The 27,618-nt window shown below is 36.8% G+C and overlaps 1 protein-coding gene across 1 annotated transcript; it reads left to right on the forward strand.

Moving 5' to 3' along the window:
- The first annotated feature begins 1,488 nt into the window (after positions 1 to 1,488).
- Positions 1,489 to 27,618, forward strand: DENND6A (DENN domain containing 6A). The gene is made up of 20 exons (XM_074913976.1): positions 1,489 to 1,680; positions 4,282 to 4,320; positions 4,415 to 4,457; positions 7,261 to 7,373; positions 8,375 to 8,455; positions 8,827 to 8,932; positions 10,066 to 10,145; positions 11,611 to 11,673; positions 12,335 to 12,390; positions 12,721 to 12,843; positions 13,017 to 13,112; positions 16,354 to 16,448; positions 18,246 to 18,311; positions 18,407 to 18,471; positions 19,105 to 19,194; positions 22,753 to 22,806; positions 22,895 to 23,004; positions 23,597 to 23,699; positions 25,172 to 25,246; positions 25,720 to 27,618. Exons 1-20 carry the CDS (start codon positions 1,492 to 1,494, stop codon positions 25,849 to 25,851), a joined length of 1,779 nt encoding a protein of 592 aa, XP_074770077.1. The 5' UTR covers positions 1,489 to 1,491; the 3' UTR covers positions 25,852 to 27,618.

Genomic DNA, 27,618 nt, shown 5'->3' on the forward strand with positions numbered 1-27,618 from the left:
TTTGGATAGTAATCTTTTACAGAACTCAGGAGTTAACTACTGGAAAAGTTTGCGCATCTTACATGGCATTGTGGTAAAATACCTGAAGCAATTAGAGACAGCAGGAGCCTTTCTGTACAACTGCTCCTGTTGTACGCTGCGTAACACTGTTCCTATCTTAGTTTGTATCTGAAATTCACTTTGCCACTAATGGTTTATGATAACTGAAGGCTGCTATATCTTAAATTATTACAAAGATAATTTTGTGTATTACAATTTTGACTGAGTTATATGTTTGTTCCTCCTTTGTCTAGGAAATTACTGCAATGATCAAAGCATACTTATAATTTCTAGCCATTCTAGTTTTGATAAACAAATGTTAATGGGTCTTAAAGAAACGGTGCACCTAAAGAGTTGTAAATTTTCTGTTATGTAAGATGTGGTATCTTGGGTTTAATATTTGCAAGTTCTAGTGGGAAAAAACAGCATGTAGTAATTCAGGCACCTGACCTATCTGCATCTACTACGGTGAAGCTGTTCTAGTAGCAGTCAGCCAAAAGTCTTGTGTGAATAACTTTGTAATAACAGTTTCCGGTCGGGGGGGGGGAGGGTGTGATTTTTTTTTTTATTTTTTTTTTTTTAAATAAAGTAGCTATTTAGCACTTTGAACTCAAGAGAATGCTTCCTACTGAGACATCAGTGGGAAACGGACTGTGCTACGAGAGTATTTGAAAGCTCTTACATTATTAAATAAAGAGCTTGGCTTTTGGCTAAGGCACTAAAATAGGTTTTAAGGGATTTGGATGCTTTCACTTTTATTATTCCCATTGCCTGGGAATAATAAAAATCCTGTGCAGGGTCCAGTTGTCCAACCCCCAGCCTGTGGGATATTTCCCTCTGACTCCTGGGTGATGCTCGGTGCTGTGCAGGACATGATGCCTGCATAAATGATGCCAGTTAATTCCTGACCGGCACCCTTGTGCAGACGCTGCTGACCGAGAGGCCGAGCAGGGGGACAAGCCCCTGCCTGGGGGGTGCTGCCCGCTGCAGCCCCCGCGCTGCCGGCACGTGAAGCCCCGGTGCAGGGGCTCACCCGCTCCCCGGGCCAAGGCAGCTCTGTCCCAAGCCCCTGCGAGGGAGCGTGGCGTGTCCCCTCACCGCCCGCCCCGGCCCTTGCCTGCACAGCTCGGACCCGCAGCGGGCGCGGGCGGTCCCTGCGCGGGGCGCGCAGTGCGCGGGCGCGGCGGAGGAGCGAGCGGCGCTTCCCCGCGGGGCGGGCGCGCCGAGGGCCGTGAGTCCGCCCGCCCCGTGCGGTCCGCGGGGGGAGCTCTGCGCGTACAGACACCACGCACCCCCGTCGGCGCGGCCCGGCCCGGCCCCTCTCCGCTGGGGCCCGCGTGGACTCTCCCACTTCGGGCGGCTCCGCTCCCCCGGGGAGCGCGGAGGGGGCGGGGCCCCGCAGTCACGTGACTCCCCGCGGCGGGGGCCGGGCGGCGCGGGGCCGGCACCGCCATGTCGCTGCGGGAGCGGAGCCCGAGCGGCGCCGTCGAGGCCGGGGAGGACGCGGCGGCGGCGGCAGCGCTGGCGGAGCCCGATGGGCCGGAGCGGTGCCTGTCGCTGCTGCCCTGGGACCGTTTCTCGGCCTGGCTGCACTGCGTGTGTGTGGTGGGCTTCGACCTGGAGCTGGGCCAGGCCGTGGAGGTACGTGAGGCGGCGGGCGCGCGGTGGCCGCCGGGCTTCGGCGGGGCGCGCCTCGGTGGGCTGGCGGGCGCCGCTCCCTCCGGCGGCGGGCGGCTCCGCCGCGGGGCCCCGCCGGAATCGGGCACTTCCTCTGGTGCCCGTGTTGCCCAGCGGCGGGGGAAGCTGGGCGGCGTGGTGGGAGAAACGTGATTGTGCAAAATCCCGCTGCGGGGAGGGAGCGTGCTGCGGCGAGTCTGGCGGAGCGAGCGGGAGGGAGTGCGCTGGGGGCAGGCAGTGACAGCTGTCACGGAGCCTGAGGTGAGTTTAATTATTTTCAAGCAACTGTTTTCATTATGCCGGTTGTCATGTCAGTGTGCCTTCGTGAAGGGTTTTCATCTCATGCCAAGATTTGTATTAAATGCATCGCCTTTTTTATGTACGAATAGCACTGATTTCCATGACAGCTAGATGTTAAAGGTTTAAAAGAGTTTAGTAATAACGTGAGTGCAAGTAGTCTTCGTAATTAACCGTTTTCTCCAGATCGCTGAGGTGTGCAAATCTCTAAACGTTTGAAGCATTTTCCGTGCACCATTAAATGAATGTCAGACTGTGATGATGCGTTAGTGGTGCTGCCATAAGCTGCGGGGTTTTTGACTCCCCGCTGCTCTTTGCCATTTTGAGCAACAGGCACATATCTATGAATTTGTGTATGAAACTGCACTGGGCAACTGATCGGGCTGAAAAATAAACTGGAAAGAAGAATTATCATTTGTATCAGTTTCACATCCTGGTTTACCATTTTCACCATAGGACTGTGCAGCAAACAGTGGCCTGTAGGGCACAGTGTCTTCTTTTTTTGTTGTTGTTAAATTGGTGCTAGCGTATACAATTCAACCAAGGTAGCTATTACAATATTTTAAAACACGTAATTGATATGCATTCTTGGCTGCAAGAAAAATGCAAATAAAAACCCATCATACTGTGCTAATTACTTAAGTTGTATTCACTTGATGTTATAAAGTGTTGTTAACAAAGACAAGTATTTCTGCATAATCTGTTGACTTAAGCAGCTAATGTGCTCCGTGGCTGAGGGAAGCACAGAGTAGCCTCTGTCGTGTATGCTAACAACCCTGTTAACAGTCCCATCAATTTTAGTTGAATGTATTCATAAAATGAAACTTAAAATGTCTACATAACTAAGGATTGAGTTTTTTCAGTTATGTTGCTGTAGGAAGAGTAATTAGCTTTTCGTTTCGACTGGAATTCTAACAGGATACACTGTCAAGTGAGGAACAGGAATATGAACTCAAGTTTGGTCTATTCCAGTCATCTGACAAGATGCAGATCATTTGAGCATCATTCAGCTGCTGAAAGAGTTACATTTGAGTGTATCAGTGTAAAATAACATAGGAAAACGTTAAGAGATTACAAAAAGATTATAAGTTTACTAAGTGCAGTATGCAGGTGTTCCCCTCAAGTCTCCTTTTAGTTTTAGTTATGTCCAGCTGTGCAATGCACTATTAGTATCATTGGATAGAAGACTGAGGGAAAGAGAAATGGAGACTTTACTGCCAGGAGACAGAAAGCCTGCTTAGTCAGAGACCAACCAGTGGTTGTATTTGTTGTTTTCTATAGAGTGGGACAGGGTTACATTATCAGGAAATGCATTTACTTACGTTTTGTTGAACAAGATTAAATTAGGTAACTGGATGTTGGCAGTAGAGTGAGAGGAGGACACTAAACTAAGTTAGTGTTCTTGAATTGAACTTCTGTCCTTGGAGAAGTTCTATGGAAGCCATGAAACCTTCTTTGAAATGTAATCTTTGAATTTCTGTTTAATCTCCTTTGCTTACAAGCTCACCACCCATTTCAGTAGTTTTGGGTTTTTTTTTCAGGAACTTTTTTGTTGAAACTTAAATATCTCAGGTTTGTTCTCTTTCCAGTACATTCTATTCTCACTTGCATGATCACTGATTTTGTACATCCTGGTTTTCTTAAATGATGGTGCTTCCATATCTTACATTGTGTTGCATTGGTTTTGATTTTTGCATTATAAAAACATATTCAATAAATTTACTTTTTTTTTTTCTGTCAGTACGAAAGCCATGACTTTTTGAGTGTATTACTTGAGCTTTCACAATTTTCAGCTCTCATTTTGGGCCAATGTTCATCCTCCAAGAGTCAGTATTAATGTAGAGGGTGTTTAGGGATTGAATTTTGAGTATTCCCACCTGACTATCCATTGCAAGGGATTTTTGACAGTTAATGTGTTGGCCCTCTATAGAATCATCTACTGCATTTCATATGTACAAGTTAAATCTAAAGGATACAATCTTGGTCTCCTTTGAGACCTGTTGCACCAAAAATCTCAAGTACTCTGTGTTTTTTTTAATGTGTCTGTATGGTCTCCCAACTGGCATCTAAAATACCTTGTAAAGATGGATGATCAAGTTAGCTTAAAAGCATATGAAAATTAAGAGTGCAGACGTAATATTTCTAGCTTAATGTGAAAATAGCCTAAAGCTAGGCAGGTATTTGAGGGTTGTATAATAAAAATATTTAATAAAAGCATACTGCTTATACCCAATATATTTCAAATAAAATAATACTCTTTTCCTGTAGGTAATATATCCTCCACATTCAAAACTCACAGATAAAGAGGTAAGTCATGGTTGCTGTATAAGTATATAATTTGTTTTAAGTTTAGTAATTTCAGGAACTATAATGGCTCCCTTTTCTTTTCTCCACCCTTTAGAAAACCAATATTTGCTATTTGTCTTTTCCAGATTCTAATTCAGGTAAGTGCTTCCTTCACTCTGTAGTTGTCTGTTGTTGGACTAAGTTACGTTAAAAAGATAAAATTTGTCAGTATACAGTCATGGTTTTAGATTAAATACTTATATGAATATCTTAATATTACAGAAAAATTTCAAATAAGGTTAAATATAAAACTGTAATTGTATTGCAGTAAGCTCTGAGAATTTTTTTTATTTTATGTACATGAAATATCAGGATTGTGAATGTGTAAGACCTTCTAGATGACACACATGCAGATATTACAGAATACTTTGCAAGTAAATAATATCTTAATATTGCTTTTAAACAAAATAATACTGTCATTGTAAAGAGGAGTGTAGGCACAGGATTTGTAGAGTTTGATAAAGCAAATGAAAGGGATATGGAACCCTCTTCTCGTAAAGGAGTGAATGCATGTGTTCTAAATTCATAATAGTGAAGCTAAGCATTTAGAAAGAATGTTCCCTTTGTGAAGGGAAAACCAAGGCTATCTTATATCTTCTCTATTCTTGATGATTGTATTGTTGTGTGTGGTCCTGCTTGCTAAATAAATCTTTAATCTAAACTTTTGTTCTGCTGCCAAAGAGAAATGGAAAGCATGTGGCAGATGACTTGGACCACCTGGAAAAAAGATATGGCAGAAGTACAGACACTTCCTTTCACGTTTATTTCTTTACAGAAGTCAAAACCTTTAGTAACAAACTTGTCCCTATAACTGCTCTTGCTTTGTGCTTTTGGTTGCTCTGCAGCATAACAACTCTGGTATAGGGTGATGCAGGTGTGTGCTCTTAGGATGTGTGAGAGCTCTTTCTTACGTAATTTTACAAAATATCTTGGCTAATTTTTCCCCTTTGTCTTAATGTCATTAAAATTAAGGTATTTTCTCTGGTTTTCGTAGCCTGTATGTAACTAGAGGAAGAGCTGCTTTCTATTTTTGAAAGAGAGGATGAGTTAACTGTATCTTGTTATTACTCTCATTAATGGTTATAAATCTGTCCAATCTTCAGATATGTTGAAGGTACAAAATAACATGTTAGGAACAAAACCAGATATTTGGGGTTATTTTGTTTGGGTTTTTTTTTTTTTTTTTCAAATAAGAGTGGTAGTAAAGTTATTTTAGGCAGAGTAGGTATATGTAAGGAGGGTTTACTTTCAGCAGGAAGAAAAAGTCCCACCTTTTTGCTTTTTATAATATCCCTATTAAGAACCTTTAGGTTCTTGATTGTTCTTGGTAGACTGAAGTTTCAAATGATGTAGAGGCATTACCTACGTAGAACTTGTGTTTTAGAAATTAGCTGGGAGTGTATTCTATCTGTTAGAATTTATTTTTTTATTGTAGGCTGTAACATAAAAATAAAAGCTTTGTGTAATATAGCAGTGAAGGAAGCTTTTCACTTGCAGCTAAATTTGAGGTCAATCTTTCCTAGGTTTTCATGTTTCAAAGACTAATTGAGCTTTTTCTTTTATTTTACAACTACAAATAGATATTCTAGGGCTTCTAGTGGCTATGAATTTAGGGGGAAAATGGATTTAATAAGGTACTAGATGACACTTTTGGGGGTTTTCAAGCTATGTTCCCTAGTAGAGTTATCTGTAAAAATAATGCTTTTGCCTTTTCTGCATGGACAGTAAAAGAAAGAATAGATTTTTACCAATCCTGTCAAATTCTACATGCTGGAAGAGCTTGTTAAATAAGAAGCCATCATATACTGAATGATATTTCAACATGTTAATGATTAGGGGTAAATCAGGTCTTCTGTGTATAGCTTTTTATATTAGTTTGGGTTTTTTCTTTGGATGAAGGGAACTAGCTATGAAACCTTGGAGCAAATATTTAGCGCTGTGGCATTGGCATGTGCATGACATTGGCATGTCTTTCAACTGAGTGTGTTTATAACACTGCATTCCAAAGGGACTTTTTTTACAGGTTTACTAGAATGAGTAACGTACCTGCATGTTCTTCAGATTCTAGCAGTCCCCCTTACCACTGTTCCCGTGAGCAGCATGTTCTGTTCAGTTTATATAGCTTCTACGTGAAGTAAAGGTTTTTTGGAGCTGCGTCTGTTTTAACAGCAGATGTGGCTGTGTTGTTGCCACTGCAAACAAGAGTATCAGTGATACAAGTTCTGATACTGCAGTTCTCATGTTCCACCTGGAGAAAGCTTCTTTGATATCTGATACAAAATGAGCCCCAATTTTTTTTCAGACTGCAGATAGTCAATATAGTAACGTTTTTCTTTGAGAAATCAATTTTGATACAAATGAAGGGAAGCTTCACTTCTTCAGAGTACTCAGTTTCACATAGTTTTCTGCAGTTAGTTTTGCGACCTTCAAAAATACTAAGTCCTAGGCCTGCACATGGAGTTATAAGAGAGCAGCATAATACACTCTTACAGTGTGAGTTATGTATGAGCTGTTTGGTGGTAAAAAAAGGCTAAGTGCAGTCTTTCAACAGAGAAATGTCATGTGGTTAAGATGATCAGAACTATACAGGCCGACCCATAAAATGTGTAAGAGCAGTAGTAGGACAGCTATTAGTAGAGCTGTTTAAGGACATGACAGTCTGATAAACTCACTGTGAGACAGTGACTTTTTTTTCCTTGTTGAAGGTAGGGTATTTATTGTTGCTAAAGATGCCAAATTGTTCACTTATAAAAATATAAATACATAAATGGTCAAAATAGCAGTGCAAGATAAATGAATCAAAACTCTTACACCTCTTTGGCTGTAGGCAAGTCCTCATGTTAAACAAGGCTCAAACTCAGACTACTGTCTATTTGTTGTTTATCTTTTTCCCCTATGTAGGTTGTCTTGGGGACACACAGTTTTGTTTTAGATTTCGACGGTCTCCTGGAAGGAAAGTCTCATTATGTTGTTTTTTGGACCAATTGGATAGAGACCTACCAGTTTACTTAAAGGTTGGAAATAATTAAAAATGAAGTTAATTTCTTCTGGGTAATGTTAATTTATGGGTCTTCATGCTTAAATTTAATGCTTGAAAAATGAAATCTGAACTGGATGTCCTAGAAGACAAAGCTCAGCAAATGTTTTCTATCATTATCGTAATAATTAACTAATAATTACTTCTGCTTACTGTTCTTTAAGTGTTATTACTATGGGTTCTAGACTGTAAGGAATAAAATGGAAGATGAGACCTATTTTGTCACTTACTAGAAACCTGTAGATCAAGTTGTGAAAACCATTACTTTTTTGGAAATCTAAAGTGCTTTATAACTTTAAAAAAAAAAAAAAAAAAGTTGAGGTGTCTCTTTCTGTTTCCACCCTTCGTTTTTTGAAGACGGAGCAATTACACAAAAGAGGTAGTAGCCGAAAAAGTTGTTCTCAGCACGTCCTTATGGAATATTGAGGCCTTCAGCTATGTTAGCGGGAGTCTGACTCTCAAACTCAGTTTAGATCTGTTTGTGTCAAATACTTGAATTCCTCTTTGTAGAAAGGATGAAGATGATGCTTTGTCTTTGAAATGAGAGAACATGCTTCCTTAATATTCCAAGGTTGTTTTCTAAAACTAATACATTGAAAGACTATTTTTTATGTTTTTCAAGTCAGAGCTTTAAGGTTTTTAACTGCTAAAATCTTTTTAGTGCTACTCTGCAAAATTATGAGCATTGATTTATTCCTCAGGAAGTTCATTCTATTTTTGCTTTTGTGTTGTGTCAGGAGAATGTAGATATAAAAATAGTAAAGCCAGAAAGCACAGCTGTTTCCAAATACTGGTGTTTTCTCTTTGAAGTACTTATTTAAAAAATAATGCAAATAAACAAGAGCAATCCTTCTAGTTTATTGTATCCAATCAACTTTTGAGCTTGCAGGGAAATAAGCTTTTAAAGTGCATATCAAATGCTTCAGAATGGAGGACAGTATCAGGTTGCTGTATTAAATTTTTTCCTTTCTTTTGCAGAAAGATACAGCATATTACTATGGCTATGTATATTTCAGACAAGTTCGAGACAAATCATTAAAAAGAGGGTATTTCCAGAAGGTAATTTCTGTTCTTTTAGGAAAATATTCATTTGGAAATTAAAATTTTTTCAGGACCTTAGAGGAGCAGGAAGAGTATCTCTCAACTAAATTAATTGTTGATTTATAGTAAATTGGTCTAATTTTGCATCAGCTATGCTCTGTTCCAGCTGCACTGTTAGAGCAGAATTTTTTTTTGTGTTTAAAAACAAAACGTTGGGAACTTTTGGGAGGAGTTTGTTTGCTGTTGCCTGTAGTCAAGTGTGTGGTTGGCTTGCATGTCTGAGAAAAATCATGCTTGACATTCTCTGAGGATAATAGAAGAACTGCAGTAGAACCAAGGGAAAGGCCTACCTTAAAATTATGTTTTTGTTTTGTTATTCTTTATTTCAGTCACTGGTCCTCATCAGCAAGCTACCTTATGTCCATCTCTTCCGCACCATGCTTAGGCAAATAGCACCAGAATATTTTGAAAAAAGTGAAGCCTTCTTGGAAGCAGGTAGTGTTACTATTATGTCTTGGAAGAGCTCTTATTTCTCAAAAAAATGTTTGTGGTGCTGTAACAGTACCTGTCACATTCTAGCTTGTGTTTCTGTCTTCCTTCATGGTAGAGGGTTGAAATGTTAGCAAACTTGCTTGATATCTAGATCATTGAATAGAGCTAATCTAATTTTGGATCCTCCATGGGGGAGTTGCAGATCCCCTCTAAAAAATATTTAGGGTTTTGTTGTACATTTCGGGACCAGCTGTTCAGCACAAAGAGCTGATGCCAATCGTTACTTTGCACTCCACACACTGAGTCCTTCTGGGGATTCTGATAGGGAACTGTAGAAATGTCATCTTGCATGATGGGTTTTTGTGTGGGTTTGGTGGTTGGGGTTTTTTTTCTAACTTGGTTGGGGTCTTTCTGGTTTTGTCCAACAGGAAAAAGCATTGATATCAGGTGTGTCTGCCTTACTGTAGAACTTTAGCATCCAGAGTCGGCCAAATGGGAAAGTTACTTGCTTTTGCATAGAAGTGCTGTTTTGTACTGTGTCTGCCCTATACATTTATGTCTTTGAGCAGCAATTTGTGGAAATCATTCTTGATGAAGGAATTTTATTTTTTTAATCACCTGTTGATGAACAGTTTTTTTGACAGGTTGTATTACAAACAAAATAAGCTCTGCAGAAACTACTAGAGTTAGTAATGATACTCATAATTTACAACAAAATGCTGAAAAAAATGTATAGTCATACTATAAAGCTAGATTTTTTCCTAACTACTTATGTTTATCTGTTCTACAGTAGCTAATGTACATCAATTGTGTGTTCTTTTCAGTTTCTTAATATGTAGTTTCATGGCTTCTCATACAACATTTCTTCAATTAACTGTGAGTCTAGTTGCTACAAAAATGGAAGACGAGGATACTGTTTTCTTGAAATGAAAAACTTTATAGTTCTGATGAAATAATACATGAATGTCAAAAAGGCTGTGAAACTGCTTTAGAGTTTCGAGTGTTCAAGACATAAGTAGAACTGTTGTGGGCTATTAGCACTAATGTAAAATTGCCATGTGCACAAAGGTGATTACAGTATCATGGGTTATAACATATATAAACTAGTTATAATTTATACCTTGTTTTTCTTTAAGTTTGTAACGATGTTGATCGTTGGCCACCACCAATTCCAGGGAAAATACTGCATTTGCCTATTATGGGTATTATAATGAAGGTAAATACTCCTGCACTTACTTTTCTCTGAGGGTGTTTTCCCCTCCATTTACTGGATAGACACTCAGTGTACTGTGCTCTGTTTTCATTGTCTCATACTTCAGAACAGGAATAGATGTATACTCCACTTGGTGAAGGTCTGGGAGATCTTTATTAGGTTCCTTGATTAGGTTGAGGAGGGGAGGATCATTTATGGTGCATAGGTTAACATGTAGTTTTTGTAGATGTTAAAAAAGCAATGTTTTAATACAGCTACAAATTGCAGTGTCTGTTTTATCCTTCTGGAATATGCATTCTAGGAGACTTTAATGCTAAATATATTTGTCAAATCAAACATTAAGTAACACTTCAAAATACTGAGAATTAAGTTTCAATCAAGCAAATTAAATATATTGATGAAAATAATTCTTGTTCCTGAAGTTTGACAAGTAAGAATCTTTTTTGGCCTATGCACCAGAAATTAATTTCTTGGTCTGTTGATAATTTTCAATGAAAGTGAAATGCATCTGAAGAAAGCTATTAAAGAAGTAGTATCTAGTGCAGGGGGAGGAACTGTGGAGTTTAAATGGTGGCTAAGAACTGGGCCTCTGGGAGCCATAGCATCTTTGTATGAAATGCAATTAAATGGAATTGATGGATCCAGAGGTTACAGTCAGAAGATGTTCGTAGCAGATACTCTCAAGTTTATGGCTAGATGCATGTGCATCACCAGGGAGAGGAAGGAGAAGTTTCTGAAGCTGTTCTGCAAGCATGAGTGTCAGATATGTCTTGTTTGGGTATTGCCTGCATTTATCTCATCAGTAATTCTTATCCGTGAGGGCTGAAATTGTGGTCCTAAGCTGAATGAAGCCATAATTACTGTCTTCTCTGATATTATCCCTGGTTTTTTTACACTGCTTGGCCAGTCAGTTTTAATTGTGTATAAATTACATCCATTTGTGCACACCAGCTTCCAGTATGACTAAATTTGTTACTCGGGACTTAGAGATGCAGACTGTGAGGTCAGAAAAATATGTTTGTTGTTCTGTCTATTTGGGTTCTACCTAATACCCATTGTTATGTCTGATGTTTTTTGAGAGGGTTTTTTCTAAAAATAATCCTGTATCACCTTAAAACCCTATAACCTTATTTCAGATAATTCTGTCTGACATTTAAATGTATTTTTATTGAAATTATTGTAATAGTGGTGAGTGTTATCAATAGTCTTTTTTAACAAGTATAATTTTCATATTCTAATACTCCATTTACTATATAGTACTACATAGTCTTACATATTCATTCCTGTAGCAATGATTTGTAGTCTTCAGCTATGTATTCATTGTTATGTGCATGTTCTGTAGAGGAAATTAAGCATCATACTGTAGTATATCCTCTTTAAATGTTAATCTTGTCTCTAAGTCAGCATTTTATGTCTCTGCTGAATTCAATACTAGGGAAAAAAAAAAAATCTTTCTTTTTCTTTCAAGTTGCGGATTCCGACATATCGTGACAAGCCTGGAACGACACCAGTAGTACAGAATATGCACCAGGTAGAGATTAGATACTTCTGTTGTATATAACCCCCAGATAAAGATAAATACCTGCTTTCATTTTTTAACCTTTTTTTTTTGTAAAAGATTGGTAGCAAATTCTCATATTTTGATGTTAATAAAATCCCCACAGTCTTTGAAACTTTGAATGGAGGAATCTAGAGTCCTTTCTTAGAGGTATTCTAACTCAATTACTCCAAGTACTTCAGAAGAGGGTTGTCCAGCTTCTGGAAGAAGATCATTGGCTGACAAAATTACTGAACTTGAACATCCTTTTAATCAGTGAAACAGTACTAAACTAACATTTTTTTGAGGATGAAAACCTAATAAAAAAATATTTAGCCATAGAGCATGGATATAAAACAAATCTGTACCTTCCTGTACTGCATGACTGTTGCTTAAAACTGCTTCAGTATTTTATGTCTTTTCTGGATTGAAAGTTGCATGCCTGAAAGTGGTGTGCATGTTGGGGGAAATCTTGATTTTAGCACACAAAAATAGTTACTTGTGGAGGTAATGCAGTACATACTGCAGTAGTACAGTAGTGGTAAATAATCAGGGTATATACCATCTACTGTCTGTAAGCATTTAAGGGAAACTATTTCATTTAATACCTAGGTATTCTGATGACTAAAAAACCAAGCATTGCGATGTCTTTTAGGCAGATGCTCAGATCTCCATGGCTTTACCAACTGTTCATGAAGTAGATCTTTTCAGGTAGGAGTTGACTTATTCCTAGCTGTGAATTTCCACAAGTCAAAGATTTATGATGGTTCCACAACACATATCTCATAGCTTGCAAGCTAAGATTTATCAGTGGTGTTTTTAATAGTCTTTCTCTGTAAAGTTGGCTAAAAGGCAATTCAGACAACATTCAGGCTGAAACTGCTATAAAGAGGGAAGTTCATTAAATGTTGTATTTTACAAGAGTATTTTATATTTTTCAAATTATTAAGAACTAGATAATATTGCAGTAATATTTAATGATCAAATATGTATTTCTTCTGGCTATGTTAAGTGTATTAAAATACCTCAATCTGGTTTTAGGTGTTTCTGTCCAGTGTTCTTTCACATTCAGATGCTTTGGGAACTAGTACTACTAGGAGAACCACTTGTCGTGATGGCACCATCACCATCAGAATCTTCAGAAACCGTGTTGGCACTTGTTAGGTAAATGTAGCAGTGCTTCCTAACTAGTACCTGTGTCACTGTAGATTGCAGCTGAGTGCAACTTCATTTGATCGGAATATAATAAAGCATTACAAATTTTAGATTTGCTTGTTTCTTTCATGAAAATTTGCACTGTACACATACAAGCAGCTTCTCTTCTTTCTACCTTCCAGTTGTATTTCACCATTGAAGTACTGCAGTGATTTCAGGCCGTACTTTACTATACATGACAGTGAATTCAAAGAATATACAACTCGCACACAAGCACCGTAAGTAGATCAAACTTTGTTGTGAAGGTGTTGCTCAAAACCACTCATAACCATAAATTTGTTTTAAGATACTGCTTAACTGTTCTGAATTTCTGTCACTAGAGAATTATATTTAGGCTCCTTATTTATAAGATTTATCTTAGGGAGTGCAGTAATTAGCAGTTTTAAGTTTTCATTCCAGTTAGATAAAGAAGTTACGAAACAATGTCATAATGAAACTACATTTGAACTTGATAGGATACTTGTGTGCAGAATAAGTAAAACTGCGCATATAAAAGCAAGGTAAGTTTTGCTTTTCTGCAAGGGTTTGTCTGTGCAACACCAGCTCTGTAGTAGCGTCTTGGGCAATTGTTCTGTAATTGTTTTTATTTTTAAGTAATTAATAAACAAAGTGACTTCTAGAGTTCAGCATCCATACAGCTGTTTTGTAAAGTTAATCCAGTCTGTGTCCTAGTTGAGACAATTTTAAAAGTAAATATCTCTTTGAATTATTTACAACATTTTTCTAACAAATTTAGCAGAAATTAAGATTCTTTTTAAGACTGTGAGTCTACAAAGACAATTCTGTTTGTCCTTAAAGCAGTTTCACACTTTTCCCCTTCATTTTTTTTTTAATCCTAATTCTATTTTGAAAGTATACACCTCCAATATTTCTTATTATATGTTATTTAAATGCAGTTTGATTTGGGGATGGAGTGCCTGTGTTAGATTCACCGATCTTGTAAATAAATATTTTCTAATGTCTGAACAGGGAGTGGTTGTTGTGTTGGGTTTTTTGTTTGTTTCATTGGTTTTTTTACTGTATTTTTCCTCTCAGCGAAAGTATTGCCAGAGATACAGTAGTGGGAAAACATACAAACATAAGCACTGTGTTTCAGATTGTATTCCGTGGGAATGGTTATGCAGTATGTAATTTACTTTCTAAAAATAATTCCAGGAAGAATTCAGTTAAACTTGAATAACCCATGTTTAAAAATTGCATCCTCTGTAGCAAAAGTCCTCTGTAGCAAAATAGAAAGGTTGTTCAGTATGTGTGTTAGTATTTGAAATAGAGCTAAAATTGCTCTGGCTTTCTTACAGAAAACAAAAAAAAAGGGAAGATTGAAATGAGGCTTTTAAAGCAGTGGCTCTAAGAAGGGGAGAAATAGATGCAGATTCTGTATATTATCTTTAGTGAGAGGGGAGTGAGGGGCTATTTTTCATCTTGATGTTCTGATTTATCCTGCCTTTTCGGAAATTACTTAAGTGGTTTGAAATCAGAATTGATTCTGGTAGATATGATAGATCAAGGCTCCTAAAAGTGACCAAGTAGTTTACCAAGTCTTGCTATTATATCACCAGTAGCAGTGAAACAAGATTCCTCATGGTTTGCTATCACTTTATCTTGACTTGGAGAATTATTATTTTTGTCCGTGTGTATAAATGAAGCCTTACTTGACTGTAACCCTAAGTCTTTAACTCTCCAGTTAGTAAAAGAATGTCAATTTATATACATTGATCCAAACCAATTCTGTGTGAAACTTGCTTTTTGGTTTCCACAAAATAGGCATGAGAAGATTTAATAGTTGAGTGAAGTTAGGTTAGAATTGTTGAATTCCTAGGGAGAAGGAGAATGCCTGTTGTTTGGGTTCTTTTGAGCCTCAGTTTGTTTCCTAGGTTGAGTTTTATTACATGACCATGGAAAGAACAGAAGATAAAACGTCATAAATTGATTTTTCAGAGTCCAACAAAGGAATCTGTTGAGACCTTTTTATGGGCACTGGTCTTTACCATTTTGGAAGAGAGATTGTAAATCATGTATGATAACACTGAAAAATCATGAACAATATTTGTAAATCACAATTAATTCAAATCAATAATGCAAATGAATTTTAACAGGATTATAGAAACAGCAAAAAATAATGATACTGAATTCAAATGAGTGGGGAAGAATATATAATACCTCGAATAAAATGTTTTCAGGTGAGCATAGCTGAACAGAAATAGGACTAGGAAGAAGTGATTTTTCTGATGAAGATTGTGTCAGTGACAAGCAAGCAAAGACTTCTGAGAATTTGGTGCTGCTCATTCTAAGATGGAATGCAAAGATGAAAATTGCTATTTCCACAACCCAGACATTATACTAGGCTACAGAGCTGGGTGATTTTTGTCCCGTCTGTGAATGCCTAATGAGGTTTTTTATATATATATATATATATATATTTATAATTAGCAAGTGGAGGGAGGAATGAAAGTCAGAAATGTTTGTAGGTTCACACAGGAATCGATACCCAGTTGCCATCATGATATAGCTGGAAGAATTGAATAAAAATTTAAAGAAAGATTACTTGTTTTTTCTCCCCATCTTGCCTTGAGATACAGGAAACTTAGTGTTAAAATTTGGGATGTTTAATGGGAAGAAGTGATGATAACCTATTTTTAATATGGCAGTTCCAATGAGACTTGCAGTTATACTCTCTCCTTAGCTAACGTTTGGCTGTAAAATGGATGGCAGGCACTATACTGAAAAATATGTTGATATTTCATCATATTAGTGCTGTAAATCCCAAATTCTCCAGGCCTGTGCTGTAGCAGCAGCCTTATGCTCTTACTGCTTCCTGTTCTCTGGGTGCCCCTATATATCCTTGAAGGCAGAATCTAAGCACAGAGTAGCCAGAAAAATCTGATAGTTAGTGAGCTTGGGCACAATGCTGTTAATGTGCTTGTACTTGATAACTGCTTTTTAACAAAGAATGTTAAAGTGTTGAAAAGGAAGTAGGATATTACGTGTCTCTTAATCATGTCATCTGAGCAGTAGCTCTACTGAGAAGTCTTATGCAAATAGCAGTCATGTTGATGTGCGCATTCAAGTACTGGAAGTTTTTTATAATCAAACCTTGAAAAGTAGCAATTTCAAATATGGGTCAGATTCCTGCTCGATAAAGAAAAAAAATTTGATATAATAATTCATATAATAACCTATTCTCATCATTGCAAACAGGCAGAATTTAGCCAAGAGTCTAAGCAGGTGATGTCACTTTTATTCTCCATTACCATTTGGATTCTAAGATACATCTGTCTTGCTATTTTCTAAAACTTAAAAACTTTGATAAACATACTGTGCTCTTAACATGCAAACTTAAAATGTAACTCTTAAATACAAAAGGAAAATTATTTCAAGTTAGGAATTAAATTTGACCTTTTGTATTTATTAAAACCGAAGCTCTTACTGTCATATTTAAACACTGTTATTATTTTATAGACCATCTGTCATTCTAGGGGTGACAAATCCTTTTTTTGCTAAAACACTTCAGCACTGGCCTCACATTATCCGAATTGGAGATATTAAACTTCCAGGTAAAGTACAAATATTTTCTACAATCCTGCATGACAAGATCTAACTGTGTGCTTATTTATTTACAAACATGTGTAACTTAGTTTAATAGTTGAGTTTAATACTAACCATATCCTCAGGGATGTAAATCTGTCAAGTGAAATTAGGCTCTTGAGTACTGTATGTCTTGTACTGTCACATCTAGTATATTAAATGCAGAAAGTGGTAATGCTCATTAGTAATAATGTTTTACCTTTCACACAACCCTGTTTTTGTATTTCTACCAATAAATTATTAAAATGTGAAACATTATTTATTACATACTAATTTTAGGATGAGTAGAATATAGTAAATCAGTCACAGCAAGTGCACAGATAATAAGACCTATGTGAAAGCTAAACTTGAATGTTAGAATATATAATAAGTTGTTTGTAAACAGTATTTTAATAATGTATTTCTAATCTAGCAATATTCTGGTAACTGTTAATTGTTCAAGTTGGATGATTTCCTTACAAGGTTGAGTAAGAGTTTTAATGTAATCTTTGAATAACATGTCAATTGCTAGCCTGTAGTAAAGTACTGCAGTACTCTATTATATAAAATTCCTGAATGTAGCTGTTTGCTGTGACAGGTTCACTGTTCTGTTCTGAAAGCGGGAATGCATAAATATCCAGTTAGGATTATACACCATGAAATTAATTTTTGTAGAATAAATTACATTCAATTTCTGAATACAGCAAGTTAATTAAGGATTGTGTACTGTGTTCAATATAATTAGGCAAGGTTTTGCTTTATCATGCCTGTCCATGCTTCAGAATACCTGTGTGGGTTTGGGGGGCTGTGAGGAGGAGTTAGCTAGCTGCTGTGTAGTTAACGTTTGGAAAATAGAATCTTATGTAAACTATTAAATATCTGCAAAGGCATATATACAGGTTGCTTTCAAATTTGATACACAGTTTTAAGCATGAAATTCTACAAGTTTTGATGCAGCTATGTGAAAACTTTGTCAGGGAGTTCTGAAGATGTATCAGTCTGACCTGCCTTTAAAAAATTACATTTTATTTCTTTAGGGACAAAGAGAGGGCTTGTGGTTTGGGGTGATTTTTGGGGGTGTTGGGGTGTTTTTCCCCTTGTTTCCTCATTCTGCATCTTCAGTAGCAGTTTATACTTTTATCTTTTCTGAAGTTGAGCATCCAGCTAGATTCAAGAGGAAGGTTCTGCTGGGGCTGCAAGACTATTAACAGGGCTTAGGGTCTTCTGGCTGGAGAAGGGTATATTTGAAAAACAAACTGAAAAAACTTAGTTTGGCCTAAGGAAAATGAGACTTAAATTAATTTTCTTACAACACTTAATCCATGACTACTATTTTAATTTCTTGTGTACAGTTTTTATTTTGGCCAAGGTACTAAAGATCTTTTCTCTTGAAAACATTCATCCTAAGGGGAACAAAGGAAGAAGGAATAAAATTTGAAGTTAATGAAACAGTCATTCATTGCTATATAGTCAGGTTTTTTTTCTTTGGCTGCTTTGATTCAGAAGGTCATCTTTTCATTATTTTGGTTTGGGTTTTTTGGGTTTTTTTCTTTTCAACGGGGAACCCTTATAAAATGAAAAGCCTGTATGCTGTTGTTCATGCTTACTGGATGTTTCTGGACATACTTGGATGCTTGTTGATTTTCTAATGCTTCTTACAATATTAGACTATCTTCTAAATGAAAGTATCTGTTTCTAAAAATTAGTGCAATGTATACCACATCAACTGTAGTATCTAATAACAGAGAGGGAGATTTCAAGTAAGGTTCCTTTAAATGTTTTGGCAGGTGAAGTTCCAAAGCAGGTGAAAGTGAAAAAACTGAAGAACCTGAAAACTTTGGACTCCAAACCTGGTAATAAGTTGCTTCACAGTTCAGTTAACAATATTTTAATTTTTTAAAATCATACCTCATTTTTCCTTTGGCTATATGCTGCTTTTTTTCTTTAGGTGTTTATACCTCTTACAAGCCATACTTGAACAAAGATGAAGAAATCGTTAAACAGTTACAAAAGGTAATACTGCAAGTCTCTTCTTAATGGAAATTTTGTGTACTGTTGTACAGTGTTTTCATTTAAAGCTGAGCGCTGTCTACGTAACTGAAGGGAAGCTGGATTCTGATTCCTTTGCCCCAGCTCATAACTGCATAGATAGATATACACCTTCATTGTAGAAGGGCTGCTGATTTGTTAGCAGTTTTTATAGTAACATGAATGGTAGAACTCAAGAAGTTAGCTCAAGCATTTAGAGAACTGAAGTGATCATCTGTTCATCTGGTTTGAGTTTTCCACTGTCTGCCATCCTGGTCTAGACCCTTTGGTCTAGAAATCTTCTGCATGAGGTGTGTAAGAATCAGAGTTTCCAAACTTGAACTGATTTGCACAAGTTTGTTATTAGAAATTTTTTGTTCCCCTTTAATTTCTTTACATGAAAATAAAAAATCAGCACTTGAAGGGATTAGTATCTGTGCAAAAGGACTTGATAGTATGACTTTCCTTTCATGGTTCAGGGTAAGGGTGCAATGTGTAGGCTTATGGCAAATGAATACAGAAACACTGGAATAAATATTAATTTTAAAAAAACCCATAGCTACTTATATACTTGGAGGTAACAGACTTATTGTGGTATTTTATTTCTTTTTTTTAAAGGGTGTGCAACAGAAACGACCTACAGAAGCACAGAGTGTGATTCTTCGGCGATACTTTTTGGAGTTGACAGAAAGTTTCATTATTCCATTAGTGAGTTCTTAGACTAATGGGTTTTTTACTTCTGTAATATGGAGTAGCTTTTTTGGCATTAGCCTGACTGAATAAGTCCAGTAAGTAGCAGTGTACCCCTGAGGTCAACACTGGGTCCAGTTGTGTTCAGCATCCTCATTACTGATCTGAATGATTGGGCAGTGTGTAGCCTCAGCAGGTTTGCTGATGGTACAAAACTGAGAAGAGCAGCTGATACACCAGAGGGTCATGCTGCTCTTCAGAGGGACCTCAGCAGGCTGGAGAAATGGGCTGACAGGAACCTCATGCAGCTCAGGAAAAGGAAATGTCCTGCGCCTGGGGAGGAATAAACTGATGCAGTGGTATGTACTGGACGCAGGCTGGAAGGCAGCTGTGCAGAAAACGATCTGGGGGTCCTAATAGACATGAAGTTGAACATCAGCCAGCGATGTGACCTTGAAGCACAGAAGGCCAACGGTGTTCTGGGCTGCATTAGGAGAGGTGTTGCCAGCAGGCTGAGGGAAGTGATCCTTCCTCTCTGTTCAGCACTGGTGAGGCCACTCCTGGAGTATCATGTCCAATTCTGGGCTCTCCGGGACCAGAGAGAGATGGAAGTACTGGAAAAAACAGTGAGGGGCCACTAAAATGATTGAGGGACTGGGGCTTCTTTCATATGAGGAAAGCCTGAGAGAGCTGGGACTGTTTGGCCTAGGGAAGAGAAGGTTTGGGGGGGATCTCATCAATGTATATAAATCTGAAGGGAGGATATAAAGAAGATGGATCCAGGCTCTGTTCAGTGGTGTCCAGTGATGGAATGAGAGGCAACGGGCACGCATTGAAACACAGGAGAGTCTGTCAGACATCAGGAAACACTTCTTTACTGTGAGGATGACTGAGCACTGGCACAATTAGGTTGCCCAGAGAGATTGTGGAGTCTCCATCCTTGAAGATAGTAAAAACCTGTCTGGGCATAGTCCTGGGCAGCCTGCAGGTATGGTTGAACAGTGGGGAAAGGAGTGGAGTTGGACCAGATGACCTCCAGATGTCCCTTCCAACCTGAACCATTTTGTGATTCTGTGAATAATATTTGAGCTACAGAAATTAACCATTAAGCTATGTCTTGACTTTTCTAAAATACTATAGTCTTACAATTCTTTAATTAGCATACTTAGCATAAAAATTATGAAGACAGTAGCTTAATGTCAAAAATGAACCATATATCTAGACAAAGGGTTCACATCTCAAAAAGGAATGCTTCTTTGCATGTATTGCTAGACAGTATTTTCAGATGTTTACTTGCAGTTTATTGTGTAGCATTTGTGCAAAGCAAAACTCTGTGTGTGTATTTTAACATGGAATAAGAAGGAAATTTATTTAATCTTTCCTCAACACTTGGAACCCCTGTCCAGTGTTGAAGTTTGTGTGGTTTTTTTCCCTTTTAATTGTAAGGGTGTTTCCCTTGACCTTGAGAAATGTTAGTATTGAAAAGGTAGAGTTGGAAGGAGGTACTTTGTAATGAGAAGAGCTCTGTAAGTGTATATAAATTAGTATTTGCTGTGATAGCTGAGTGGATACTACAAGGTAATTTTTTATTATTATGTGGAAGATCAACCAATTCAACTGGTAAATTAGACTGGCTTTATTTTTTCCTTTAAATATTTATTCTGTCTTCTAGTGGTAGTGCTTTTCCATGCAAATCATTCCAGTTTAGAGAAGTTTTCCCTTTTCTAGTCGTATTTGTGCACTCACTGCTGTTATGAGTGGCATAAGAAACTGTATCTAGCACATCTCGGTTCCTTTCATCTGTCTTGTCCAGACAAAGCATTTCAGTTCTTGTCATCCAGGCAATTAATTTACTTCTCTTACTTCTTCACAGACTTATCTTTGCAACTCCATTTTTACCTATATTCTATCTGACTTTCAAAGAACAATGTCTTTCTCCAGAGGTAGACAGTTTGGGTTTTGTTCTGGTTTTATTTTTTTGTTTGTTGATTCTAGAGGGTTTTTGCCATTGGATTACCTGCAGTAGACAAATTTCAGCAGTCAGACCTCCCTGGGCAGTTGTTTTATGGCCTCAAGGCAGCTGTTTCCTCAGATTACTGCAGTATTTGCAGGATTTTCAGATCTGGCACCTATGTCAAGTATAAACAAAAGTTACAAGAGATTTTTGAGAAAAAGGCAATGTCTCTAGTTAGATTCAGAGCATCTAGAACTGGCAAAAGGATTAATATGAAACTCAGCTTTACCTCTGCCTCACTTCCTGTCAGGAAATGCTAATGGCCAACACCATGTAGCAGGGGCTAGAGAATTTGCTTTCTGTTTTCTAACTTGTGCATGAAGATAATGATAAATAGTTCTGATACACTTTTACCTAGCATTTGGATGTTTGAAGTCCAAGTAATGATGGACTTCACTAACCCAAAAAGTTCTAGGAGAAGTTAATTCCTCAGTCATAGGATGTTTACATATCAGCTGTCCCACTCTGAGCTACCTGAACACTTTGTGGATGACCTGAACTTTTCATCATTTTAGAGCATGTTTGATCAGGTCCAATTTCTGTCTGCAAGAATTGGAACATCCCTAGAAACTCATTTGTCTTTCACTGTTAATGATTAGAGGAGTTTTTCCTCAAAACTTGTCCTTCTCTCCTGTTCTTTTGAGACAGGATGGACATATAAGATGAATTTGAAACATTTCCCTGGCATTTCCCCCCCCCCCCCCCCTTTTTGCTCAAACTTTCACTTCAAGTGAAAAACTTAATATGTTTTCTGTCACATAACTTAGTTTACAGGTTAAGATAACCCTTTACATTCACTGCCACAAGAGAAGTATATGGGGAGGTCCTTTTTTTCTTCAGAAGATATAACAAGACTTTTCATAATGTTATCAAAGCTGATTATGTTGACAGATGAAAATGTGTGGCCATTCGTGTACAAACACGTTCAAAATGTATAGCAGCTTGTATCGATATGCTTGTGTGAATTGGCAAGGCGGAGCTGCCTCCTGTTGTCAGACCTTAAGCTTCAGCAGTGGCCTTGCTGGGAAATGTCTCCACTACTCATACAGTAGATAGCCTGCAGGGGCTTTAGCTATGCCTTTGCCAAGAATTGCTACTGCAGAGATGCTCACAGCTGATAGAGCATTTTGTAGGTTCTATATTTAATATTTGTATGAGGGACTCTGAAAGTCACTTACAAATACTTGATACAAAGGGGGATTACTGTCTGTAATCACCCATGATATGGAAGTACCTGTGGACTGTCACCAAAGAAAAGACAGATTATTTGCTAGTGGCTGGAGTTCAGGATATATATATATTCCATGTATATGTTTTCTTCCTCTCCTCCTTTCCCTCATGTTCTTCTTGAACCTTGCTGACATGAAGTTCTGTAGTTGGGAAAATACAAATGGTATTAGATAAGCTCCTTATGCTCTCATGTGGTAAATATGCATGACCCCACCCTGTACCAATACTTAGAAGAGAAAATGCTGTGGTCACAAGTGATAAGTAAACATACACGTGGACTGTATATCTTTAATACTGGTTATACAAACACCCTTTCTTTTTCCTTTCCCTAGGAACGTTATGTGGCAAGCCTAATGCCTTTGCAAAAGTGCATATCGCCATGGAAAGTAAGGAAATACAATTCAGGTGGGCTGGAAATTGGTGATAAGAGAAAACAGTTAGGTCATGCTAATGATTTTTTTTTTCTTTCCATAGAGTCCACCACAGCTTAGGCAGTTTAGCCAAGATGACTTCATGAAGACACTGGAAAAAGCAGGACCACAGCTCACATCAGGTTTAAAAGGAGACTGGATAGGACTTTACAGGTCATTTTTTTTATCAGCATAAAAAATTAAATTATATAAATGAAGATATAGATCAGTAACAGGGATGCTCTTGTCTTGAGCAGACTTAGTATCGATTTGAATAAGACTTAATTTTAAAATATATGCTTTAATAGGAATTGATAGTGCTTAGTATACTTTACTCACTTAAATCTGTTTCTCTGTAACCTGTTAATGGTTTTCATAAGACACTACTACCACTACAGGTCTCTGTATACCAGTATTTGTAGGTTTATTTCTGGTTTTAACTTGATTTTTCCTTCCAATCGAACACAAAGATTAAAATGAGGATATTATGAACTGAGGTTTGCTTTTTTTCCTGACAAAATTACTAATCTTTACTCTTTCAGCCACCTTTTCTTTACATCATTTTCTCAATCTTTGTCTTGATTAATAGAAGCACCTGTTATACTCCACTTAAGAATATAACATTTTTTTGAAAGTAAACAGAGAATGGGTCCTAATATCTTCTTCAACCTCAAACATAATTACTTTGCATTTGATGACATAGAAAACAGTTTTATCAAAACTGTAATTAAAATACAAAATGTATTTTGCTTTGGTGTTTTACCAGGCATTTTTTAAAATCACCAAACTTCGATGGTTGGTTTAGGAGCCGGCAGAAAGAAATGACACAGAAGTTGGAGGCCCTTCATTTAGAAGCACTCTGTAATGAGGTTAGAAAAATGTGTCCTTATGATTATACTTATCATCTTGTATTAAAACATATTCTCCCTTAAGGTAGTTTTATTCCTGCTGTTTTCATTGGTTGAATATAAAAATATTGACAATTTTGTCAAGTCTGATCTAACAAAACATGATTTTGTTAACCAATTACAAGCTAGAACTAACAGCAAAAGAGGAAAATTTGAAATACTGTTCACTTGTTATAACAACTGTCATTGTTGGTAAAATGTATCTTTAGTACTTTTTTGTTGTGTATTTTGAAAGAATAACACACACACCGCAAAGTAAGGTTTTTCCTCTTATTCAATAATGTTATTTCATTCAGCTTGCTTCCTTGGCATTTCATTTGACAACACAGTTTTACTTATGATACAGCTTTGAAGGTATAAACTCAGGGAGTACCATAGAAAATCGAAAACTAATTAGATATGGATAGGAAATAAGTCTACAACTGATCCATAGTTATTGGAAGCTGAGAAGTGAAATGTGTTTATTGCTATATAACAAAATGCTACATAAGTGATCTTACCTTGTAAGATCCATTCTTTACCTAAGAAGCTGAAGTGAGTATCACTGTAATTTGAGTCTGAACAACTGATAAAGAAGGGTATTGTGGGAGGAGAAGAGATGGTACAGCTAAAGAGGGAATAGGAAGAACAAAAAAAAGTAAGTCAACACCACAGCTTTAAAACAAACAAAAAATCACACTAGTTATTTTTAAAAAGCCATTGATTTTTATTCCTTGTCTTGTCAATTCCCAAACAGCACGTTGTAGCAACCCAGATAAATTGTTCAAATAGAGCAGCCCAGATAATTTGCAGGGCAATAGCTAGGTCAATTACATCACCTAGCATCTATCCAACTATATCTGACATTAGCTCATTGCAAAGAAAAGGAAATGTGTCACAAATTTATTACTAATTCTGCTCCTTATTAGCTTTTTCTTTTGATCCAAGTGTTAACATCTTTCTGTACATGAGTAAATGCCTTTAAGTGAATAGGAAACACAGCTTCCATAAGAAAATGCACTTAATGAGTGTATTTTACTAGTTATCAACTATGCAATCTCCTTTAATGCCCTAGAAACAAGAAGTGCTGCCTGGCACTATTTTAATATTTCATTGTGCTGGCAGGTCTGATTTGGTAAACATTCGGTGCCATTTTGCATTGTAGATGCTATTTTTGAAACTAAGCCTGTTTGGCATTTTTAAAAAAAGTTTTTTGTATTTGTCTGTATTGTGTTTTTGTGTTAGTCTCCTGTTATGCTAAGTCCTGGGCAAACATGCAAATAAAGCAGATTTTGCAGTTCAAAGTAGAAACAGTACATGAGTAAAATTAGTTTAGTAAATGGCATGAGAATAAGGAAAAGACCCATTCTAAAGAGTAGGTGTTAAATTAATATTTCTTCTGAAAATGATTTATGTTGCCATAAATATTTCAATGCTTAATCTTATTCTTTTAGAACTTGGTTTTCTGGAGTCAGAAGCATACTGAAGTGGAAACGGTGGATCTTGTCTTAAAGTTAAAGAATAAACTGGTAAGCAAATGAATTGAACATGGCTCAAATTTACATGACTTAACTAGATGAAAGTAATATATAGTTGTGTTTACAGTACATAAATGAAAATATACTTTCAGTCATTCAGGTTTTTAAAACAAAACCGGTTCATTTCAGCCATGACTGAAAAGTTAGCTAGCTTCCCAACATCATCCACCTGTGTTGGAAGCATTGCACTGATCTTGTTTTTTTAAAAATTAGTTGGAACTTTGTGACTGACCTGAGGGGAAAAAAGGCTGAATCCTCAGGGAAGAAGAAAACCAAACTCTCTTGTAATTACTGAAAGTCCAGATCAGTGTTAGCTCATGCTGTTGTGTGGTTATTGAGGAAACCTGCTATTGTCCAAATTCCTATTCAGTTGGTAAATGAGGAATTCATTTTCCAGATTCAATAATGTTGCATTTTTTACTTGCATTTTTTAGTAGAAATCATATTTTATTGTACCTTTGCAGTTGCAGGCTGACAGAGAACATCTTCCTGTGAAAACTGACACACTGAAAAAGCTGGAGACCCACATCAATGATATTATATTAGCACTTCCAGATGACTTACAGGACATATTGCTCAAAACTGGCACAACATGATTTCTGCTGGGCTTTTTTTGTGCAGAAAACAAAAGGCAAATGTAGTTTCACAGAAGACAGTGGCTTACCCAGTTGGGAACACAGCTCTAAGCAGTATATTAACACTACAAATGGATTGTACTAATAGTATAGCCCACTATACTATTTTCACTGTTTTTTCCACCTAAATACCAATGCAACTAAAGCAATTCCTGTGTTTAATGATGTTTGAAAGAAGTGCTCTTAAAAAGAAATAAATCTGTGGGTATATGAAACTATACCACAGTATGGGACCACAGTGCAGTGCTGGCATTGCAGAATGTTTTCCAATTGGTGCTGCTATACCCAATCCTGTTAACTCAGGGGTAAGCAATATTGTTCCTGTACTGTCCTGTTGATGTAATATCTGGTTGCTTTTCTTGGTTTTTTTTTTTTTCCTTTTAGTTTTCTTCTAGTGAGAAGTCCAACTGACATTATGTGACTTAGTCAGAATACATTATAATTGAGGCATTTTACTGGTAAATCATTGCTTTCAAAAGTGTTTTAGGGACAGCTGAAATAATCAGATCAATTCCTAACTTTCTTCCTTGGTCCTCCTTACCATCTTTCCAAAACCATATTAATTTAGCATCTTTAAATAAGAGAAGGCAGCTGACAAAAATTTCCTGAAGTCTTTTCCATTCAATGTCAGTTAATTAGGGTGCTCTTACTCACATGCCTTAAATATAAAGTAATGTTATACTAATTGGTGGTTTTAAACTGCTGACATTCAGGATTTCAAGTGGATCACTACTGTAAATGTAAGCATGCAGTATTCATCACAGGAAATAAACACATTGGTGTTCTAATATGGATTTTAAAATCGGTGATTTCAGTAGAGTTAGCTGATACACAATCTATTTCACTTGGAGATCATAGCAGTTAGCTCTGGTTTTAATTTTTTTTTTTTACTTGATATTTTTTTACTTATACCAGTAGGGTGTTTGAGGAGGTGATGGGGCTGGAGGAAGATGATGTTGGCTTCAGCTGAAAAAAGCCTATGGAAAGGTCAAACTGTGGCAAGAAAAGATTGTAGCATGAAATTATTCTCAGTATATGCATATAGCAGACATGCATAAAGAGTAATTTCCTCTTGCATATTAAGCAACAAGAATGTGATGTTTATCTTCTTGAACAAGTTTCAGTGGTATATAAGAACTCAGCTGCTCCACATGCAGTGTTGTACTTTGAATTTCAAGTAGAATAAACTTAATGCTACAGTGTACACACGGCATATGCTTTTATATGACAAGTGAATCACAGTTATAAAAAACCTTCTGCTTTTAAGTGCTTAAATAGAATTTTTAAAAACTTACAACATAATCCTGTTATAAGAATATGCTTTTGTATGATAAATATTTCATACCATCTTTCTAAAAATGTCTTATTTAGATATAAAGTGTCACAATGGTATTTTTATGAAAATAATGTATTTTAATACTGCTATGGTTTGTATACAATTACTCATGACCAGAAGTTTAATGTATCTATTATGTTACTTAAACTACACCACTTCAGCATTAATTTCTAACGTGCAATTTTTTTTTTTTGCACACCCTGATGAATAGCATTTTTGATCCAGAAGTTAATAAGTGGCCATTCTTATACTAAATCATTTTAAATATTTAACCTGGAGCACTGTATAGTTTCTTGGAACCATGTAAACTGGTAACTACTATGATAACTATCACATGACTGCAAATATGTATTTTTGTAAAAGAAAATAAAGGAGTTTTAATTTTTTTTTTT

Source organism: Athene noctua, chromosome 10, assembly GCF_965140245.1.
Source record: "Athene noctua chromosome 10, bAthNoc1.hap1.1, whole genome shotgun sequence".
NCBI lineage: Eukaryota > Metazoa > Chordata > Aves > Strigiformes > Strigidae > Athene > Athene noctua.

Bases quoted from the DNA above. Each gene is read 5' to 3' on its own strand.
- DENND6A (XM_074913976.1), top strand. From the start codon at position 1,492: ATGTCGCTGCGGGAGCGGAGCCCGAGCGGCGCCGTCGAGGCCGGGGAG. The intron at 10,146-11,610 runs GTAAATACTCCT...TTTTCTTTCAAG, and splicing joins TTATGGGTATTATAATGAAG to TTGCGGATTCCGACATATCG. The intron at 12,844-13,016 runs GTAAATGTAGCA...TCTACCTTCCAG, and splicing joins ACCGTGTTGGCACTTGTTAG to TTGTATTTCACCATTGAAGT.